The sequence below is a fragment of the Glycine soja genome, chromosome 15, assembly GCF_004193775.1.
Source record: "Glycine soja cultivar W05 chromosome 15, ASM419377v2, whole genome shotgun sequence".
NCBI classification, from domain to species: Eukaryota; Viridiplantae; Streptophyta; class Magnoliopsida; order Fabales; family Fabaceae; genus Glycine; species Glycine soja.
The window spans coordinates 4582062-4605159 of record NC_041016.1 but is presented as its reverse complement, the minus strand read 5'-3'; the positions used below and the strand labels follow the sequence as shown (position 1 = coordinate 4605159).

Here is a 23098-nt window from a genome sequence, read left to right as displayed (position 1 = left end):
TAGTGAGAAGATAAGAGGAGGCTGGATCATGAAAAGGAACATTCGTCCTCTCAAACGTACGCCTAAAGAAATATTAATGAATTTTAAGCATTGGAGTTCGCCAAAGCTACGACCAATAATGCTCAAGTTTCCCACTTGCTCTCCGCTCGTCCACATTCAATGGGAAAAAGAGAAGGAACACTCCTCTTTGGTTGTCTTTGTCTCACTTCATAAATAGGTTGCTTTGATTTTTTTAACTTAGTATAGAATGCGCCCTAATTTTTTATGTTAATTAATTGCATTTGACATACCCCGGAGTCTATTTCTGATAAATTTCTACATTGGAGCAATAATAAAGTTGCATGTAGTTGATTTTACATTATAAAATTCAGTCAGACTATAAGAATTTTGTCAAAAACTAATACATTGATCTATTGAAGTAGTAGCAAATGAACGTAGATATTGCTGAATTAAAGTACCCTCCAGTTATTTAACCGGTAATCCTAGTCCAGTACAATTTATATAATTCTCTCTGTGTTTAATTAATAATTTAGTTCTTATATTTATCCACAGTTCCACACACTGTTGTTTGGATTCTACATTTAAAAACCGTAAGTTTAAGGCTATGTTACGTTTCTCATTCGAGTGCTTTGAATGTTGGTCTATCTTGCTAAACACAGGTGATATGGTTGATTTCTTATTTATTATGTAATTTTGTACATTTATGTTTACCTTCAAATCAAGTTTTTCAAATGAAAACATATTGATGTAATTTTTAAAACTTAAAAAGGACACGTTGCATAAGTCATTTTAGATACTTAACTTATTAGTCGAAAATTTATTTTATTATTTGATAAAAAGAAGTTTTTTTTAATATTTCTTAGTAACTCCTAATACTTTTTGAAACAAATAGTGTTTTTTAAAAAGTTAATTTTTAATTTTTTATATTTTCTTATATTTTTTATCCTCTATATTTATTCAATTTTCTGATTTTCATTTTTAAATATCATGATTTTATTATTTTTTATTATTTTATACTTTCAACTAATTTAACAGTTAATCTAATTAAATACTTATAACTTAATAAACTAATTTTTCAGCTAATTTTTTAACTATTTTTTTGTCACACATAACCTAAGTTTACAAAATGAAAGTATTTTTTTATACTGGAAAATGAAAGTAATTTTTTAAATCTAAATATGCACAAAATTTATGAATGAGCAAATTTAATCCATTTTTATTTTTGCTGTCGGTTATCTTCTAATTAACTCTGTTAATTTTATAGATCCATTAGTTTTTAATTGTTGTAACACTATTAAAAAAAATTTCTGGTTGGATAAAACCTCTGTAAATTTTATGACGGTTAACCATAAAAAATTCCTATTCTTTTTTCTTTTTGTCATAGACAACAGCTTTCCCTCAACTCACATAACCAAATACTAATCTGACTCGTATACATAAATCCTATTAGTTTAAGAATAACAAAAATTATTTCATTAAATAAATTATTTTCCTCACATATTCCACATGTGAACTTCATAAGACTTCACATCTTTATCTCAATCACATAAGTTAAATTGACAAAAAAACTAGATGGTGAAAAATCCAAAAAGTATTTTTTTTTTATAAAAAATAGGTTGAGGTCATATTCAACTATGATACTATAGACACTAATAAAATGTTCATGATAATTTTTTTGATATAAATGATAAAAAAATTTTTACTATAAGTTTTAATTTGTTTATTTTGAAAACAATTATAGTAATATGTATTTTTAAATTATAATATTCACCCACAACAAATACATTCAATTATTCATCAACTTATTTTTATAGTTGGTGTCTCTTTTTAATACAAATATTAATTTTATCCTTTTAATTACATCTAAGGGAATTGTTGAGAAAAAAGCTTTAAAAAAAGGTTAAAAGAGCTATTATTTTAAAACAAAAACAAAAGGCTAAAAAATTATTATTTTAAAATAGAAGGAGTATTTAATAACAATATAAAAAGATGTAATACATTTACAATTTTTTCATTTCATAGGAGTTTTAATTACAATGAATTCTTATTTTTATATCAATTAATTATTTTTCCTTATATTTAAAACAACAAAAGGAGTGTATAAAAATTTATACAAATATAATCTTTTTTGTTAAATAGTTTCTTTATGGTATTAATTAATGATACAAAGGAGAGAGCCAAACACACACACACAAAAAATACAAATGTTAACTAATATCTTTAAGGTATTAATTAATAAATTTAAAATATTAATATTTTTATTGGAAGACAAAAAGTTACACTTTTCATAATATTTGTTGTGTTTTTCTATTTTTGCATTAAAGTTTTTTCTTTTAATTTTTTAACCATGGCTTAAAAACACTCATTAGGAAGACACATAAAAATATTGTTGTACATGCTTGTATATGATGTATAAATACTGTCTTCCATAGTATAATACAATAATTTGAAGAAAAAATACGATGAAAAATAATTCAATTATAAATTACCAGTATGTTTAAAATACTAGTAGTAATTATAATTATTAAATTAATAATCATTAATGGACTTCCACTGAACGAGTAACAGCTGTGCAGGTGCACGATTTCCTCTTGAACAGAGAATTTAATCTCTCCGACTGTATTAGTTAATAATTTAATGTCTATTGAGAAAGATATTTTCTTCTCTCTCTACCACGTTGCCGTTTTTATAGTACCTCATGCCCTTCCGCAAACCAAACTCTTTTAAAATGCTGATTAGTGATTCCTCTTAATGATTCAAAATGAACAAACCATTGGTTCGATTTCTCGTTCTCTTCGCCGATCGCCGTCGTGCTTTGCTTCTCGCCGGCAAGCACCTGGCTCTTTCTTTCTCTCTTTTGTTGGTTTTGAACTGAACGGAATAGTTTTGCTTACTTACTGTGAACAGTTATGGTTAGTTGTGTGACCTAACATGGAGAACGAGGAAGCCAAAAACACAAACGGATCTGCCAAGGTAAGCTTCAAATTTATCTTCATAAATAAATATGCATTTATTGGCATGTTTTTTACGTATATACGAGTGATTCCATTCTCTGAATATGTGTTTTTGCCCCCTCTTTTTTAAGTTTGGAGCTACATATCACACTTTTTTTTTTTTTTGTTTGCTTTTACTCTGCTTCTTATGACTTATGACAAATCCACATGGATCCCGTGGAAATGAACATTTGCTGATTCGTTTTTCTCTGCCCTCAATTTGTGCTGATTGCAAGTAGCTTCTGGTGCAACATTGTTTTCATGTTAGTTGCTTTACCTTTTTAGCATTAATTGATTTTCAATTTATTTAGCTTACATTTAGTTGTGTTACTTAATGGCAATGTTTTGGATCAATTGATGATTGATAATACCAAATCTATGTTGATAATGGTTCCCTATAGTGTACCATAAATCACCTTGAATTACTTAAAAATATTCATTTTAGAAGTCAACAAATTTTTTATAAGTGAATTACAATTGAATGATTGCTTTAAATTTTTTACATTATCAATGTATAATCTTTTTTCTCTATTTATAATGTAATTATATGCTGAATTCTTTTACAATTTTGGGAATAAACCATCAATTACATTATCTCCTGCAGCCCTTAAATAACGAAATTGTTTAAAGTAATATAGTTATTTAAGTAATTTCTAAAATATTGAATATCCATCAATTTTAACATAATTAATAATACTCGGATATTTTTATGGAAAAAACTTAGGTACTGTTTTCAAGTTAAAATTAGAGTTTCCCTTTGATAATCGGCATGTAGACTTTTAGTATGCTGATTATCGATGTTAAACTCCAACTGTTATTGAAGAACAGTACTTAAAATACATAAAAGAGCTGCATCTAAGTTTTGTCTTGCTTAATATAATTTTTATTTTTTACTTTAGGAACTATACAGGGGAGAGAGTAATATTTGAGGATGAAATTGATGGTTGATTCCAATTTTAGACATAGATCTTTATTGTGAGAAAACGTCTGAAGTATATATGAGAGGGCATACTCATTGTTCATTCGAACGAGGTGCTTGTTCAGTTTTGAGAAGTGAGAGAACTTTTGAAAAACAAGGGAATATTGTTCCTCTTAATAAAGTTTTACCTAATGTCTCAAAGGAACTTAGTTCATACTTTTTAGAGATGATTTCAATTATGCATATGTTTCGAACTCAAGTATATTGCATTGTTAAGCTCACCATATTTTAAATATTGTTTGCTTTAACTTTCCTATATGAACCTTTCACAATTTTATCTTTAAAAGATATTTTAATGAGTTAAAAAAAAGGATATTTATAAACTATCATTGTTGTTGATTTTTATACAATGTGATTTTTTTAATATACCACTAATGTTTAATCGATTAATTTTATAATTGATTATGTTAATGAGTTTTATTTTTAGGTATGTTATGTAGAAAATGTTTTGGAAGAATTAATTTTGTTTGATTGTCTTAAAAAAATAAAAAAATGATAAAGAAGAGTATGAAGTATTTGTAATAATTATTTTTGTATTTAAATTTATCAATCAATTATTGAGAATAAAATGAGAAACCAAGCGTTAACTGAAAAGTAACTTGTTATCTTTTAATCATAATTTTTAAAATTGTTTATTATAATTTTTTTCTTCGTTAATATTTTAATATTGGATTATAATCTTAATAAGCAAACATATTTAAATAGTAATACTAATAACTTTTTCTTTCTTTTTTTTCATTTGATTATTAGTTATAACATTGAGATTTGGTTCTTCTTATATTAAGTAACATTACATGTCATATTTTTTTTTTCTTGAGAAGATATATGGTCATGTTAAAGAGAGGAATATATAATTTTTTTATCAAATATAATTAGTGGTTGCGAAAATCAATCATGTTGGATCTTTATTTAATAAGGATTGTACAGTATCTTTCTCTCTTCAACACTATCATATCATGTTACCGAATAACAAGAAAGGATTTAAATTCATAATCTTGAAAATAAACACATCCAATAATGCTCATTATATGCATGCTAAAGGCTTTCCTATTTTAGAGGAGCCTAATTACGCAGTTTTATCATATTTGGAGTCACTCATTGAATTGGATTATATGTTGAGAATTATAATCTGTTTTCATTTAAAAAAAAAAAACTGTTTATAATCTTGTTCTCTCTTGATTTGCTAATGTTGGTGAAAATTAGATAATATAGAGTTAGAATTTTAATCCTTGTAAATGTATTAAATACTTATAATTATTTAATTATATATATTAAAATCACTTTATTATATTCTTTTAATCAATCAAAATAATATAAAAAAATAAAAAGACATTCAATTTAATTTGAAGATAATAGTAGAATTATACAGTAATATTTTAAAAGAATAGGACTTACTGGAACGTAAAATATAATAGTATAATTGACAACTTTATATAAAAGCAATTACTACAAATAATTTCATGCATTTTTTTGTGGTAATTTTTACTATAACAAATGACAAATTAATTATTTTAGATAATCCAAATGAAACATCTTAAATACACTTTTAACATAGAATATCGTTAACATGAAATTTATTTCATATAATTGATTACATCTATAGTCAATTATTTTAATAATCACTAAAAACAATCCAATCAAAATAAATTGTTTATATGATTAAAAAAATAAGCAAATTTAAATTAGAAAGACTATTGGGATTTGAGAGTATCTAATCTAATTTGCACGGTTCTAATTGTGCAATTTTAGTCCTCCAAGTTCTAATTGCGTAATTAGATCCCTCAATAATCATAAATGTATGGTTTAGTCCCTCAAATTTTAGTCACAAATGATGGTTTCTGTTTACCAATTGCTGAGTGTATAACCATGATCCAATTGATTCACCCTCAATCTCTGGCTCAGATCATCCTCACACTTTGCCCTCTGTCACCTTAAGAAGGAGTACACGCCACTCTAAGTATCCTTTATACTTGTCTGATTATGTAATATCTCAATCTCAGGCTGCATATCCCATCCAACATTATTGTTCCCTGTTGCCTCTTAGCCCCCCTTACAGAGCTTTCATTAATCACATCTCAGTTGTCTATGAACCTCAATTCTATCATCAAGTTGTTCCTTATCCTGAATGGCGTCGAGCAATGCATGAGGAAATCCAAGCTCTTGAAGCAAATTCCACTTGGACACTTGTTCCATTACCACCTGATAAGCACTGTATAGGGTGTCGATGGGTGTATAAAGTTAAATACAAAATAGATGACTCTGTAGATAGATACAAAGCTCGATTGGTTGCCAAAGGTTATACTCAACAAGCTGGGATCGATTTTTCTGATACATTCTCTCCAGTAGTCAAACTTACCACTGTGAGAGTTCTGCTTTGTGTTGCTACTGCTAGAAACTGGTGCCTCCTCCAATTGGATGTTAACAATGCCTTTTTGAATGGAGATTTGTGTGAAGAAGTTTATAAGGAACTTCCCAAGTGATTCATTGGTATGCAAATTGAACAAATCATTATATGGCCTAAAACAAGCCTCTAGACAATGATTCTATAAGTTCTCCGCTACTCTTCTTAGTCATGGATTCCATCAATCCAAGCATGATTACTCCTTTTTCACCATTGGCTCAGGAAATTCCTTAGTCATTTTACTAGTATATGCTGTCAGGACCCAATCTTGCCTTTGTACAAGCTGTTCAGACCAAATTACAGTCTTTGTTTCAATTGAAGATCCTTGACCCTTTGAAATATTTTCTTGGCTTAGAAATAGCTAAATCCAGTAGAGGTATCTCACTATCCCAGGGAAAGTATGCTCTATCTCTTTTGGAAGATATAGGTTTCTTGGCCTGCAAACCTTCCAATATATCAATGGATCTGAATCTGAAACTCAATCTTCATGATGGAGACTTACTCCCTAATCCATCAATGTACAAAAGATTAATTGGTAGATTGCTTTATTTGACCATCTCATGACCTGATATCACCTTTGCTGTGAACGCTTAAGTCAGTATATGAAAGTCCCTAGAGTTCCTCACATACATGTTGTTCATCATCTTCTGCAGTATATCAAATTTTCTCCTGGACAAGGTTTGTTTTTCCCTGCTCAAAACTCTCTCAACCTCACTGCCTTTGCTGATGCTGATTGGGCCAGCTGTGTTGATACCAGAAGATCCACTCCTGGCTTTTGTGTCTTTCTGGGAAACAACCTTCTTTCTTGGGGTTCTAAGAAACAACCCACTATTTCAAAATCATTCACTGAAGTTGAATATCGTGCCTTATCTTCTATTACTAGTGAAATTATTTGGTTAAGCAAGTTACTTCTTTACTTTGAAGTTGATGTGCCCTCTGTAATGCTATTTTGTGATAATAAATCTGCTATAAGTCCTGCTTCAACCCTTGCTCATCATGAACGATCCAAGCACATTGACATTGATCATCATTTCATCCGAGAATATGTTCAGTCCAAAGTAATCAAGCTTGTCCATGTCAAGAGCCAACATCAAGTTGCAGATGTTTTTACAAAAGCACTTCCAGGCCTGGTTTTTGGTAAATCCATTGCCAAGTTGGGAATGATTAACATCTATTCACCAACTTGAAGGGTATCACGATTAAGCAGTTGCAGTTAGTTACAAGAAGTTATTTGAGTAGTTAGTTGGTTATGGCAGTTAGTTGGTTACTAGAAGTCATTTGAATAGTTAGTTGGTTATGGCAGTTAGTTAGTTACTAGAAGTTATTTGAGTAAGTTAGTTGGTTACTCAAGTTAGTTATTTTTTGTCTTTATATAAATAAACCAACTTTGTAATACTTTGATGAATGAATTTTAAAACTGTTTTTCATCTATCTTTCATTTTTTTCATTTCTGATAGAGTGTGTATTTGTTGGAATGAATATGAATATGTTTTTATTCATTAATTTGTATAACATGAACTTTGGCAGACAATGTATAAAATGCGGCTTCCCATCCTTCTTGTATGGTCAGAAATAGATAGGATTTACATGCACCTATCAGTTCCCAGCTAAGCCAGCCGCACTCTCAACAGGGTGAATCAACGGCCAAAGCAATGAGACCGGGTATTCCCTCAAACTAATAATATATCAAGTTATAATTTTTTAAAAATGTTTATTGAGTAAGCTGCATTATTAATGCTTATAACTGACTATCAACTTGAGCTGAATATTCAGATGCTTTAACTATTTAAGTGTAATTTAGGTGTGCTTCTGAATTTGGATTTTTTCCTATTATCCGATAGATAAGTTTCTGCTGCATGTTTGTAAGATATGCATGGAGCATATATTGGCGCAAAATATATTGGTCAGTATGATTTGGGGATATTCGTTCCCTGTTTAGTGTTAATATTAACAATACTGCTTTACAATTCATTTTGAAGAATCATAAGTCATGCTTATTACTCATTTACTTGAGACAAAACAATAATTATTGTGAGTCTGACCTACATAGTTTCCAATGTGGTGTGGATTACTTATTAAGGTATAGGCATAGATGGTTGCATTCTGAATACGAATTAATTGATCACAACATATGTATTTAGAATTTATATAAAACAACACCAGACTCAATTGTGTTATGTTTTTATTGCACAAAATTTACAAAGGTAAACATTATGTCTGATCCTTAACAGCAATTGTATGCTTCTTGGTAGATAATCTCGTACCATACATATGTTGTACTGTTGAATGGAACAAATGTGGTTGATGAACTACAAGATCCAACTCAAAGAAGTCTGATCATTCTAGGGAGAAGTTGTTGCTTTGTTGGCTGCTTGGTACAAAATGACAACCTCCCCGATTACTGAACAGTTTTTGCTAATGCAGCTGCAATCTGGTACAGAGATTAAGTGTTTAATTTCTTGTGAAATTAAAAAGAAAAATTATAGACTTGATATATCAGTTTGAGTGGATACCCGAGTTTTATTGCTTTGGCTGATGGTTCACTGTATTGAGGCTGTGGCTGACTTAGTTGGAGACTAATAGGTGCATGTAAATCATATCCATTTCTGACCTTATAAGAAGGATTGGATGCCACATTTTCTTCATTTGTACTCCTTGCTTCATAAACCTAAGATCGATCCAAATCTTCTGTTCAGGTTTAGCTATAGGAAACTTGAAGCCTTTAGCTTTCGGATAAATAGAAGGTCTAGTTACTTTTTTTGTTCCTCTAATTTGTTTTTTAAGTTTAATTTGGTCCTTTTATTATTTAAAGATTCAATTAGATCATCTAATTTTTAAAAACAGTTCAGTTAGGTCCTTTATTTTTTAAAATAGGTTCAATTTGGTCCAAAATTGATTTTATATGCCAACCAAATTGAACCCATTTTAAAAAAAGGGACCTAATTGAAGTACTTTTTTTTAAAAATTAAATGGCCTAATTAATTGAACATTTTAATAATAAGAGGACTAAGTTAAACATAAAAAATAAATTAGAGGACAAAAAAGTAATTAAACCTAAATAGAATTAAGCCAAATAAATGAGTGAAATCTGTTTGATATTGTCCTATCCATATGAAGTGCCTGTGTATGTGCAGACTTGTTCATTTTACAAGCCTTTGTTAGGCTTAGGCATGGATATGTATTACTGGAAAGATGAACAATATATTCTTGAATATAGAATGTGTTTTTATGGATCATTTACCTTCTTCTGTAGCTCTGCATTTTCTTTTTGGATCTGCTCCATCTTTTGATAGAGTTCAACATTTTCTTGATGAATGAGATTTCCCTACGATGGCATAAATCAAAATTGGTCAGAATTTTTGGAAAAACCTTGGTCAATCTCGGCAAGAACAAAACCATACACCTTAAACCTTTTGGCGTAGTTCTTCAATCTCATTAGTTAAAATTTGGTCCTGCAGGGAAATAGATAATAATGTAAGTTATGAATATGCCATCAAAAGGATGGAATCTTAAGGGCAGAGATATAACTTGAACTGACCCATCATACCTTTTTCATGCGGACACCCTTTAAACTCATCTCCAGTTGGTTTTCCAGACTTTGTAGTTCTTTAATACCCAAACCCATAAGTTCTTCCCCCATTAATTGCCTGTTTTTGCCGAAAGAAAAAATATGAAATGTTTTATCATATGAGATGGGTTTATCTCTTAAGACAAAAATATCATAAGTTTCCGAGCGTAAGTCTTTTTTTCTTTTTTAGCATTTCTATATTTTTGTTAAAGAAGCTAAGCTGTAAATTTACAACTTCCTAGAACTATCAGTAATGTTTTCAAGGTGGCATCACATGGTTAACTTTTTTTGGCAGTCAGAAATGAAATCACGTGGTTAACTGATATAAAACTTTTTATGGACTCAGTAGAACAAAATTATATAATCTACCATAGGATTATTTCCAGAAGTGAGCTATTGAATCAACCTTTTGGGTCTTGTAACATCTCCTTCATTTCATACAACCGAGAGGTGTCTCATGTTTGACATTGACTTACTAATACGTAACAAATATACAAGCTACTCCTTAATATATTTATTTTCATTCTCTGGAAATGTTGGAAGATGGATATCATTTTCCCTTTTTGGATGATTTAATGGATATCATTTTCCCTTTTTGGATGATAAAATTTGCCTTCACCTTTTCCTATTTTATACAATCTCATTATTCTTTTTCTTCCCAAAAGGTCATGGATGTAGGATTTGGATCCTGTAAAGCAGATGTGTACAGTGAAAAAGTAAAACATACATACTGTGGATTTGAAAAAGAGCACCTCATAAACTTAACCCACTTTAAATCAATGGTTGATATTCCTTTACTTGGTCACTTCACACATCTGTTTTCTTTACTAGAATCAAATCTGATGAAATAACTGTTCGATTCTATATCTCTGTTTGCTTTTAGTGCATTTATCCAACTAATTTGTGTTAATTTGCTTATTTTTTACCTGTGGCATTCCTGCAAGTACTGAAGCTGTTGCCTCAAGCTTGCTGCTTCTGTCTGCCAAAACTAGCATGTAGAAATGCAGATATCAAATATATTAAACAGTTATAATATAAGGAATTGTTTTAAATGCAAGAATTGTAGGGTAGACAATTTGAAGACTAACATAGTAACATTAGAGTTGAGAACCAACATGCAGATGCTTGTAAGGCTAAAATTATTTCTAAATTCAAATATGGTCATTTGCATAATATTTTTCTGCGTGTAGTTTTGTTTGTGTCCTAACCTTGTTTTTGACAATCTGCCTAAGTATATTATTCCACTAATGGTTGATTTCAATTAGGCCATTAAGTTACATTTTCATGTTCAAGGAAGATTAGTTATGTGCTTCTATAAGAGGTTGATTAATGCCCAATGCTTCCCTTACCTTTATGAGGCCAAAGAGTCTAGCAGAAAATTGGGTAAATAGATTCAATAGAGGGTAGTTTACTGCTCATTTTTTTGGGGAGGATTCATTGGTACTTTTATCACACCAGCATGTGTGGTGCTTGTTATTGATGCCCATGCATGGAATCCTGGCACCCAGGGAATTTAGTAGGTGTGAAATCTGACATCACTGTATTCTACATATGCTATGTGTATTTTGAGTCTTTCAATTGTCATATTTATTAAGAACCACTCCTAAAAGCTTAAATTATTAGCTGAAGGGCCTATTAATGGTTTTTTTTCTCCAACGAGCCTTTATGACAGCTGTTTAGGCAAGTATAGGCAATGTATTTGCTCACTTTACCTTTTGCGGGAAATTTAATATGACGAATGAGGGCAACAAAAATCAAACTGTTGACCAGATGATTTTTTAAAATTTTGATAGGATTTGGATTCTCTTATGTTTTAAATTAATAGTGAAAAGGGTTCTGTTAGAGTGATAAGACAAGTTGTTTTAATTATAAGTACTGCACCCAATAATCCATCATGGTGGCTCCCTGCATAAAAATCCTAGTTGCCATCTCTCACTGGATGGTTTTATGATATGAAAAGTTGAAATCCAATTTGTATCTCTAACAAGACTGTACACGTGTATCTTGAGTTCCATATATTTGATACTAGAATGCCTCACGTACTAGTGAATTGCTCATCTACTAAATATGGGCGCTAGGAAATATTAGGATGGCTACATGAATCTGGCAATTGGAAGAGAGTAGGCAGTGTTCAATTTTCTAGTTAATCTGTGGTTGTTGCTCTTGGAAAATAAATCTTGAGATTAAGGTGTGACTATCCAAGTATGATGGTGAAATTAGTTAGTTTATATCTGTCACTTGCCTAACTTATGTTGGTTTGTATTTTTCTTGGATCATTTATCAATTTCTTAAGTTTATTTTCTATTTCTCATATTGCTTTCTTGAAATTGTGAAGTTTTTCTTCTCATTTTCTAATCATCTGTTAATCTCCTGTTTACATCTTCATTTTCTGCTGTTTGTCACTTTTTTCATTCCACCCACACATTGGCATTGTGTGCTAGGCATGCATCCATTGTATGCCTCCTTTACGGTTGCTTTCCCCAATCATGCTTTTGTATGTTGCCTCGAGATTTATTTATATTTAGCATAATAGTTGTCTTGTAAGCTTAGTCGTGAAGAAATAAATTTTGAAGCTGATTTTGTTCCATGAAAAGCTTTGATGTAAGAGAAATATTAATGCTGCTAATGCCACTAAAGAATTTAAGTGAGGCTTGCATCCATTGTCTGCCTCCTTTACGGTTGCTTTCCCCAATCATGCTTTTGCATGTTGCCTCGAGATTTATTTATATTTAGCAAAATAGCTGTCTTGTAAGCTTAGTCGTGAAGAAATAAATTTTGAAGTTGATTTTGTTCTATGAAATGCTTTGATGTGAGAGAAATATTAATGCTGCTAATGCCGTTAAAGAATTTAAATGAGGCTATGAGATGCTTGAAATCCTAGCTATCGAATACTTGCCAAGAATCATGACAACTCATGATGTCTCTTGCGAAAACATGAGTTTTTTTTTTTTTTGACTGGAGAAAATGTGAGTTTTAACATTGAAATAGTATTTTTTGGATTGAATTGTGATCAATTCTAGTAATCATTACTAGTAATAGCAAAGACCAAGGAGGGGAATCTTGGAAGCTTGAATACCGTAGTATATCCTTATATAAGGATACTTGCTACGCTTTATTCTACATTATGTAAGCTAATTAGGAGAGGTGATCAAATTAGACAGTGGTTTTTCCTAGGGAGAAACTAGTGTTTCTTAAGTATAGAGACTAGAGGGGAAGGGGATGGGGTCCATTTTTTGTTACTTTTTTGGCACATGAAGATGTCATTACCATGGCTTGAGCCTCTATCCAACTCCCTTAAGCTAAGCCAAAATGATTTACACTCTAGCAGCAAGGAAAGAAGAAATTAAAAACACAGTTATTAGTGTCTTTCACCCTTGTTTTGGTTCTTTCTCATCCAAAGTCCAGGCACCATGTCGGTTATGATGCTTAATGTAGCCAATAATATTGAGCCGTTTTTTACTAAAGAAATGGCCCCAGGCTAGGATTTGCATTAAACTAGCCTGACTTATTTAACTAGTATCTTTTGTAGCCTTGATTTGATATTTTTTCAAGCTTGACTTGACTTGAAAGGAACAATAGAAGTGGAGTAAATACAAGCTATAATGATGGCACTAGAGGGTCGAGCTTTGGCTTGGTTTCAATGGTAGGAAATTACAACCCACTTACTTCTTGGGAGCAATTTAAGGTAGCAGTAGTGAAGAGATTCCAACCCTTAATAGTCAAAAATCCATTTTAAAATCCGTCTAGATCTGAAACAGAGTTAGTGGTAGATTTTGTTATGTTTTGAAAGATATTCAGGAGCTTTTAGGGGAATTGAGCAAGAGCTTTTCATGTGCATTTTCTTGAACTTATTAAATGAGGAAATACGAGTGGAGGTGACACTGTATGAGCCACGTTCTCTCAGAATTGATAAAGAAGGCGTTGATGGTAGAGAAGAATCAAGCGGTGGCAAAGACTGGGTTTCTGGTGGGGCCATTCTGAAAATTGTTATAGAAGTTACATTGGCCCAAGAACAGTCTCGATTGAGGCTAAAACAAAAGGTGAACGAATGGAGACTAAAGCGGGTGGAAATATGAGAACAGGTACAGAGGTACTATAATAGACCTTCTAGGAATGAAGGATAACTTAAAGGGAGATTGGGAAGATTTGAGAGGTTGTTAGAGAAAGAAATGCAGGAAAAGATTAGAAAAAGGAAATGTATGGACCTAATCATGTGATACGAACAAACAATACCAGATGCTATTGCTAGAGAAAGAAGGTGGGGAATGCCAAGGGGTTCAGCTTATCAAAGTAGAGGAGGTCCAAGGGGTTCAACTTTCTCTGGCATAGCATAGCGGGACTGACTATAAGAAGGTCACTGAAAGTGTGGAAATGCTTGGGAAGTAGGAGGGTAGTAGAGATGGTGGATTGGGGAGCTTCAGTCTCAATTTTATAGCCATCAAAGTAGTGAAGTAATTGGGGTTGCAGGTCTATCATGTACAGGATAAAATGCCAAGGAGTTTGTCTAGAGGTGATGCGGAAACTACAAAAATTGAGATACAAGACTTTTTCCTTTTAAGATTTGAAGGATGAAGGATGGGTTGAGTTTTGGCTTTGGTCACTGACTCAGGTGGTAGTTTAGGTATCCTCTGAAATAAAACGAACAAGAAATAGTTTTTGCGAACTACTGGACTGGAATTATGAAAATGTAGTGACGTGTTGCCGAAAAAGCTTAAAGTCAACTGGATGATGGTGTAAAAATAGTTACCTTCGCTTCTGAAGCCGGATTCATGAGGTGATGGTGTTCCTCTTTTAGCTTGTTGTAGCGTTCAATCACAGATTTCATGCTGTCATAATGTAGGAAGTCATTACAAGAGCACGTTAGCATATTTTTTTGTAAGTAAATAAAAGATGTAGATCAATGCGTTACACAGTTTAATATATGATAACAAGTGTCTGTAATATGATGGTTTGAGACATACAAACTTAAATATGATTTTACTGGTTATTCAAAGAAAGCTTGACATTAACGTAAGAGGATAGCTGATTGTATGTTTATGTTGGGTTTAAGGTGGCATCGAGGCTGGGGAGTAGCAACTTTAACAACAAAAAGTTAAGAGTTTTGGGAATTTAAGTGCACACTCTCTGCATTTTTTTTCTTCATATTTTAATTGATTATATATATATATATATATATTAGGTCTAAAGTTTAATTGGATTAAAATAAAAATAAAATATTAACAAAATTGTGAATTTTTTAAAATAAAAAATTTAATTTTTTAATTTTAAAATAGAAAGATTAAAATTATGAATGGACTAAAATAAAATAATTAAAATTATATTTAAGCCTAAAACTTAAAGATGAAAACATACAAAGAAAATAATTTAAAATTTACATGGTTCACAAACTCTTTTCCTGCATTAGAAATGTCTTAACAAATATGTTTATTATCTCAAACAAAATTATACTAGAGGAAGAAGACACTCTTGTCTTTCTAAATTTTTTAAATAATAATAAAATAAAAATAAAAAAATTAAATAAAGCTAATAAAAAAGCCACAAAGAAGAAAAAAAAAGTGACAATATAATAGTGGGTATTTGTACTTGTTTAGAAGAACACGAAAGTTTAAGATTTGGTTTAAGGATAAAATTGTCTAATAAAATATTTATACCAAATGTGGGTATTTCTTTTATTTTTAGTGTGAATATATATATTAAAACAAAAGTCAAGTTTTGATAAAAATGAAACAAGCAGCCCAGGCTTTTACCCTTTTTACTTTTAACTTGTTGCATGCGCAGTACTGATTTTGCCTTGCTTTGGAGGCTTGTCGTAGTAACGGGAAGTTAGGAAGGGAAAACCTCGGACCTGGACTCAAGATCAGAACTTGCTATACTGTTATTGTTTGATGTTTGGTTAGAAAGAGAAAAGCATTTACTGTGAATCTTATATATTTTTCATACCTATTAAGCTTTGCAATTTTTTTATTCAAAAAACGCAAATTCTCAAAGGAAGGAAAAACCATTAAAGAGTAGAAATAAGAACAATGAACTTATTTTGGAAGTTAGCTACTTAAAGAAGTATCAATGTATTTTTTAATGTTATTGGATTATTTCCTAAACGATATTTAGATGTTAAGATTTCTTTTTCTAATTTCCCAACATAAAAATTTTATTTTTGGATTTGGTAGATCAATTAAAAGTTTATATATATATATTGGATACAAAATCGTATGAGAAGTCAACGATTGATTGAATGATTATTTAATTACTTACATAGAGATTAAAATTTTCTTTGCTAATATTAAAAATAAGAAAATCATCAAATATTTTTGAAATATTATTTTTATAGGTACGAATCAACCCCATTGTGAGAGCGTTTATAATAATTTAACTATCTTGTTCAACTAAATTAGTTAAATTTTCTTGAAATTATTTTTGAAACATGAAAACTCATGTAGAGAATAATTATAATTTAATATTTTTAATGCTACAAATTTATGTATAAGCATTTTTCCTATCAGTTAAATGGTATTAGTTTGTTGATAGATGAGTTTGTTAAACTGAATTTGTTAACCAACTAATACTATTTATTCACTAATAGATCCCATGACCCTTACATGTCACTTCATTCCTACCAATTATATTTTGGAGGACTAATTAATTTTTGGAGGTTGGTTATTCGATCCAAAGCTACAATACAAAAAAAAAAAAGTTTGCACCTTCAAAGGAGCACATTAAATCCACATCTTTTTAAAAAAATTCCCGTGACCTTGTTTTGATTAGACACGAGTATCTTATAGGCAACTTAAGTAAGTATTGTCCAGTTGGCTCTATTTTTCACACCCACCTATCTTGTTCATTAGCTACCATATGTTCCTCACAGTTAGGATGGAAATAGTCGGGTCAGGTCATACTTTAGCTTGATTTGACCTACTTTCTATTTCTATTGCCTATATTTGTACCTATTATTTATCATGAGTCAATTTTTTAGGTTTGATTATAACCTTTATATAAATTTGGCTTCCCTAGTTAGTTTATTTAAATACATATTTCATATTAAAAGTGTAAAAATATTATACAATAATAAAATTATTATGCATTGAAGTATTAGAGGATGAAACAACAAATTATTATTATCCCTATGTTATTCAAAATTCGATGCGTTATATTTTTATTTATTTTGTTTTAACAAAATTAAAGATTTTTATTAACACAATAAGATAATTTAAAATCACAATATGATCAAAACTTGTCTATAAACATTACACATCATGATAGGCTTTTTAAGTTCTACCAAAAAAAAAAGAATTCCTATATCTACTACTCATTTATGTGTATAAAAATTAACCTACTTTGAACATTAAAATGATTTAAATTGTTAAACCATTAAAATGTTTTTGTAATCTTAATAAAATAATTATAATATTATGTATAATATTAATAATAATATTTTGATTAAAAAAATATGATTGTTAATTAGGTTTATCCGTCAAGTTTAATAGGCTTTTAAAGCCTATAACTTTGACCTATTTAACTAAAACATATTTTTTTTAAATTAAGTCTCATCGTTTTATTAAACTGGGTTGGATCATATTAAACCTTAAAGAGATCAAATCATAGCTCTCCAATGAGTGACACGACGTACTTCCACCACTAGTCACAACCCCCCTTAAGACCTTCAACAACTTCTCTTAAACAAGAGCCTTCTTTACTCCCAGCTCCATGTCTAGATTCCTACCATATTTCTAGATTTTCCAACCTTACATTTTTGTTTGATACTATTGTATATAGTCTTATATACTTTACACTTTAATTACTTGTTTCCTCCACCGATGGTGGGTCATGCCGAAATAATATACATTTTTCTTCCCCAAACTTCCTACACACATTGTGCGAAACCAATTTGGTAAGAAACCAGTGTTAACTTCTTTGAAAGAATTAACATCTAATTACTATTTAGAGCATCTCCTTCTCCCTTTTTTCCCCCATTTTCCATCTTTTCTCTCATACTTATCTTGTAATATCCTACATGATTATGATTTATTCTCACTCTTCATTCTCCGCAACCATTTCCCTATTAAATCCCTATCTTGGAATATCAACAAGAAAGTTTTGACTTCTTTTCACAATACTAATAAAAGTTAACGGAGAATCTTTGATTTGTGTGAAATGTTCATCTTTATTTTATGACAATGTAGAGGTTAAGTTAATAGATAAAACTGGCAAATTTTTATATTATAATATTAAAATGTGAATCTCCAAATTTATAATTAGGCTCCTACAAACCTCTCAAATATCTTAATTTTAGCTCATTCGTAGATGTTTAAGATTCATACAGGTTTAGCCCATAAAAATAATTTAGCATACGATTTAGGGTATTTATGAGAACAAAAGTCATTTAGTATCTATGTTTTTGTTCCTTTTAGTTTGGACTATGTGTAGTTTTAGTTTGTTTAACTTTTTTGTGTGGCTAATTCCTTATATTTTTAGAATTAAGTAAATTAGATATTCTCATCAAGTTTTTTAAATTCTCAATTTCCATCCAAATATTTGAGGGATTATGATTGATTTAGGATATAAAATAATTTTAAAACTTAAGAAATCAGAAACTTAATAAACTTTGAAGGATTTTGTACGTAGTATATGAAATTAGGATTTGAAGATGAAAATTAAAATCTGAGAGTTTAAATTGGTGAGTTTGAGTAGAAGAAAGTTTAATACAATTCAGTTGATTCAATTTGTAAAGTTTTTTTTTTAAGAAAATGAGAAAGTGAGTTTTTTGTAAAAGAAATTCATATATTACCAAATTTGCTTTATTTTAAAAATAGAATATTGACTTAATTAAGTAAAAAAACTCGGGAGACTAAACATATAGATTTTCAATTAGTAGCTTGATCAATTTTTAGTGTTTTGGGATCAGTTTGATAGTTTGTTTTGACTTTAGATACTTCTAATTTTGAAGATATATAGTGATGTAGGATTTTTATTTTTATTTTTTTATAAGCAAATATGATAGGAGTACAAGGATACTCCAACTCTTGTACAAAAATTCTCAATGACAGCTAAAAATTGCTATCCGAAGGATTGATAAAGAATATTGGTAAAAAAAAGGTTATAGGGTAAAGAATATTGAAAGTTTCCTAAAATTTTATCATGTGAATTTTTAATAATGAATTTCTTCCTTTTTCTAGTCATGAATATAAACCAATATACTGTTTAATGATGTTAATTTTGGTTGTCAATTGTATCCACATTAAAATGACAAGAACTTATGGTGTCTCTTTTATGTGTCATACTGTAGGTGAAGTCCTCAGCAAAGAGCTAGGCGTTGTAGCATATATATGAGTCAACCTACTTTAAACTAGTTTATTTCTAGCTGGGTTCAACCCTCAGGTTAATGAGAAATTACCAATTTAGAGTCAGGGTAACCCTTTTTATAATAATCAAAAAATTATAAAAATGTAAACTTTTTCAACTACCATTTGAGATCATAGCCCTATAGAGGTTCAAACAGCAAAACCTATTACAATGCTCTTTGCCCCCCTCCAAACTCAGCCACCAGTATAGTCAATTTAGATACGTGGTTCCTTGCCTTATGAAGACTCACTAGTAAGTACTACACGTATCCTTTAGTAGTGAAAATGTGTTCACGAGTCAACCATGATTAATGGGTTAGGTTATATATGAAGAAAAAAAAATTACTCATTGAGACCTCGAGTTAAATTCAGTATTTTTTTAAAAAGTAAAAATGTATTTATATAATAAAAGAGCTAAGCTTTCAGCACAAGAAGTGCTCAATAATAGCATAGGAGAGTCATATATACATCTAAATCAACCCAAAAACACAGAAAACTCCAACAGATTGCAGCCCCAAAATCCTCGTTAATTCATCGTCACCTCAAGTTATATGAACCTAGCTCACTTAACTCACAAGCTAAACTTGGTTAGGTTGGTTTTAACCTCTTCTTTTAAGTAATCTTCACCAACCTTCTTTTCAAAAGGAGAGAGCGCGGGACCTTCAAGGATTGAGCATTTAAGGTTTAACAGCAACATTGAAGGGGAAAGCTCCACTACAAAATGTTTTCTTCTTTCACTTGGTTACCATCACTATGTCTAACGAGATACCTACCATTTTGATGACAATGTGTAGCAATGTTTTACCGATATGGCTAGCGTGGTAGTTAACGCCAACTACACCTAGTTGAAGCAAGACTTATCACAATTCTATAATGCATTTCTAGTTTTTATTTTAGTCTAAATGAACCAATCCCTAGAATTCGCTAACCCGAGTGGGTTGAGGTAGGTTAGCATACTTTAACTCATTACAAAATCATGCTGAATTTTGGTGGCTCATTTTCAGTTTAACCAGTTACCTGGGTTGATCCATTTTGATATCATGTCATGTGATATACAAGTCTAAATCACTTAATTTTTATGGTAGTTTTGGAATGTAATTTTGTGTAGTTTTGGACTTTAATGAACCAAATCATTTAACTTACCAACCTTATAGATAAAACCGATTTAGACAGTATTTAAATCTTAATTGAAAGTTGGATTAGGTTAACTTATTCTTAAATTTAAGCTCTCATCTCATGATCTTTCCAAGGTGTTGGGTTAGATCACTTTATTGGTAATGATTGTACAGTGAGGACCCAAAGAGAGTTGAGACATTTCCAACACATTTTGAATTATTTGAGTATTGAATTCATTTTGGAAAATATAGACATTTCCAATACATTCAAAACAATTAGAATTATTAATTAATTTAATAAATTTAGGTTTGCATCACAGCTTTATAACATATTTCTAATATATATATATATATATATATAGCTTGCCCCACTCTGTATCCGTCCTTGTATCCAACCAATATATATATCTTAGAACTCAAGGATACAGTAGTACAACCTATAAAATAGAAACGGTTCAAATTAAGGCCATATACACATATTAATAAAAAGATTCAATTTTTCTTTCAAAAAAAATATGTATACACATCTATACTTTTATGTTGATTAGAATAAAATTGTGTAAAACTAGTTATATTGTATATTTTATTATTATAATAATGATTGAAGTTAATTAGTGTAAATTATGTAAAACAAATTGTTTATGATGTTTATTATAGTAATGATTAAAATTATTATTATTGAAAATAAAATTTAATTTTAATTTTGTGTAAAATTAGTAAATATTTTTTGAAAATAATTTATTATTAGAAGTTAAATATTTAAACAATTAAAATAAAAGAAGAAGAAAATTTCCTCCTTTAAGTAGATTTATGGATCTATCCCTAGTTGGATAATAAAAAGAAGATATAGCTAATTGTTTAAGCGCTTTATCACAAGAGGTCATTCACAAATTGTAATTAATTGCTAACAATTTTTTTTACATTCTAGCGAAATCTAGTGTTTCCTTCCTCCTTTTGTTGTGTGCCTTCACTTTGTAGTTTTTATTTGTACATCTCATGCATGCGTGAATTAATTGTAATATAATGCATGCAGCTCACTTATCCAGAAGAACACTTCTTTCAGCAATTTACATTAACAGTAATTTTATGAGAGCATCTTATAGATGGGTGATACCAATTAATATTCTTTAGACATTAATTAATAAACTAAAAAAAAAATTATTGTATAAATCATAGAAAAACATAAAAAAATTATAAACAACATAATTTTTTATCTCTTAATAAAAATATTTCCACTTTAAATTTCTTAAATATTACTCTTAGCACACTCATTAACATTTACTACCTCTACGTATTAGTACTACTGCTTCGAGAATATCAAAGCTAAGTTATATGCATTCCCGTATCGATGCTCAAGTAGGTAAATTATAGATTCCCAAATATCATGCCACAATGCCTTAATCCCAAATATTTGATTGATTACAGTAATTAGCTAGGAATATCAATCGTACTGCGTTGTAACTTGGAGCCAATCAATAACTCAAAACTGGAGGCGCAGGGGACAAAAAGGAGAAGGCCAAGAAAGATTGTGAAGATTGAGGAGGAAGAAGAGGAAACCATTTTTCAGAAGTTATTCTGCTGGTATTAGTTTCTAGTTTCCTTTCCTTAAGAAATACTACTAAAATGTCATGAAGATTAACACCGTACCATGCAAACGCGCATGCACATTTCTTATTATATATACTCAACCTAGGCAATATCAAACGGGGGAGAGAGTTAATTAGCATTAAAGAAATTGAAGTCATAGTCACAGATATATTCCTAATGCAAGTGGACATATATAAAATGTTTCGTACAGCACGGCATGACACCAACCACGAAGTATACGAGAATCACAATCATCGTGTATCGTGTATCTATCTATGTATATATTTAATTATTTTATTCACTTTATATAGTAGAGATCCTATATTAGCAAAGAAAAAAACAGAGACAATAATATTGCACCCAAAATTTAATTTAGATCGATTTCCATCATTTTTTAAAGCGAAGAGGTTAATAAATTTGTCTAAAATTAAATTGATCTTAATTAATTACCTTGTACTTGCATAGTCATAAAGCTTGCCAGTGCTGGAGAACACCATCAATCCAACTTCAGCATCACAAAGAATCGACAATTCTCTAGCTTTCTTAAGCAATCCATTTCTTCTCTTCGAGAAAGTCACTTGACGGCTAGTGGAGTTGTCGATCCTTCGAATCGCAATCTTACCTCTCCCCATCTTTGGTAAAAAAAATTATATTTTAGGGCTCCTTCCCAAATATCACCTTTGACCTAATAGATCGGTGAACAAATTCCATTAAGATCGTGAAGAACAAGAGTTCTTGAACAATGATAGAGTTAATCAGATTAAATATTTAAGAAATGAGAAGAAATTGGTTGAAAAACAATCATGAAATTGCAAACATAAAGGGACAAAAATAAAACAAAACCCCAAATAAATAGTGGAAAGTCAAAGAAGCAACTTACTTGAAGATTATAGGAGTGATTTGTAAGGAGAAGGAGTAGTACGGGAGAGAAGAAGAAGGACAAGATTTCCGTAGATGAATGTTCCTAATCCTAGGAGAGTTATGTGATGCAATACTACATGCTTTATATGGAAAGCGAGAGTGGTTTATTTGGACAAAGATCACAACCACTATCCCTTTGTGGTTTTTTGTTTGTACTAAAAGCGGTTTTGCGATAACTTGAGTGGTTTTGATGAGGGGT

The 23098-nt window shown here is 30.3% G+C and overlaps 1 protein-coding gene and 1 long non-coding RNA gene across 5 annotated transcripts; one reads left to right on the top strand and one right to left on the bottom strand.

Annotated features, from left to right (window-relative positions):
• Positions 1–2674: 2674 nt before the first annotated feature.
• LOC114388185 lies at positions 2675–9609 on the top strand. 2 transcript variants are annotated; one of them, XR_003661460.1, is made up of 3 exons: positions 2675–2973; positions 7901–8035; positions 8605–9609. It is a non-coding gene; the product is annotated as an uncharacterized LOC114388185 (long non-coding RNA). The 2 variants fall into 2 exon arrangements; XR_003661459.1 differs by having other exon boundaries at positions 2683–2973; positions 8626–9609.
• Positions 8452–23005, bottom strand: LOC114388184 (MADS-box transcription factor ANR1-like). Of its 3 annotated transcripts, XM_028348524.1 has the most exons (9): positions 22859–23004; positions 22429–22663; positions 14689–14767; positions 10868–10929; positions 9921–10020; positions 9784–9825; positions 9615–9698; positions 8887–9041; positions 8452–8804 (listed from the first exon to the last, which is right to left on the bottom strand). In XM_028348524.1, the coding sequence occupies exons 2-9, from the start codon at positions 22608–22610 to the stop codon at positions 8789–8791; spliced, it is 720 nt and encodes a 239-aa protein (XP_028204325.1). In that variant the 5' UTR covers positions 22611–22663; positions 22859–23004; the 3' UTR covers positions 8452–8788. The 3 variants fall into 3 exon arrangements, with proteins under 3 accessions (XP_028204325.1, XP_028204324.1, XP_028204327.1); XM_028348523.1 differs by having other exon boundaries at positions 8452–9041; positions 22859–23005; XM_028348526.1 differs by lacking the exons at positions 8452–8804; positions 8887–9041; positions 9615–9698; positions 9784–9825 and having other exon boundaries at positions 9858–10020; positions 22859–23005.
• Positions 23006–23098: the final 93 nt, after the last annotated feature.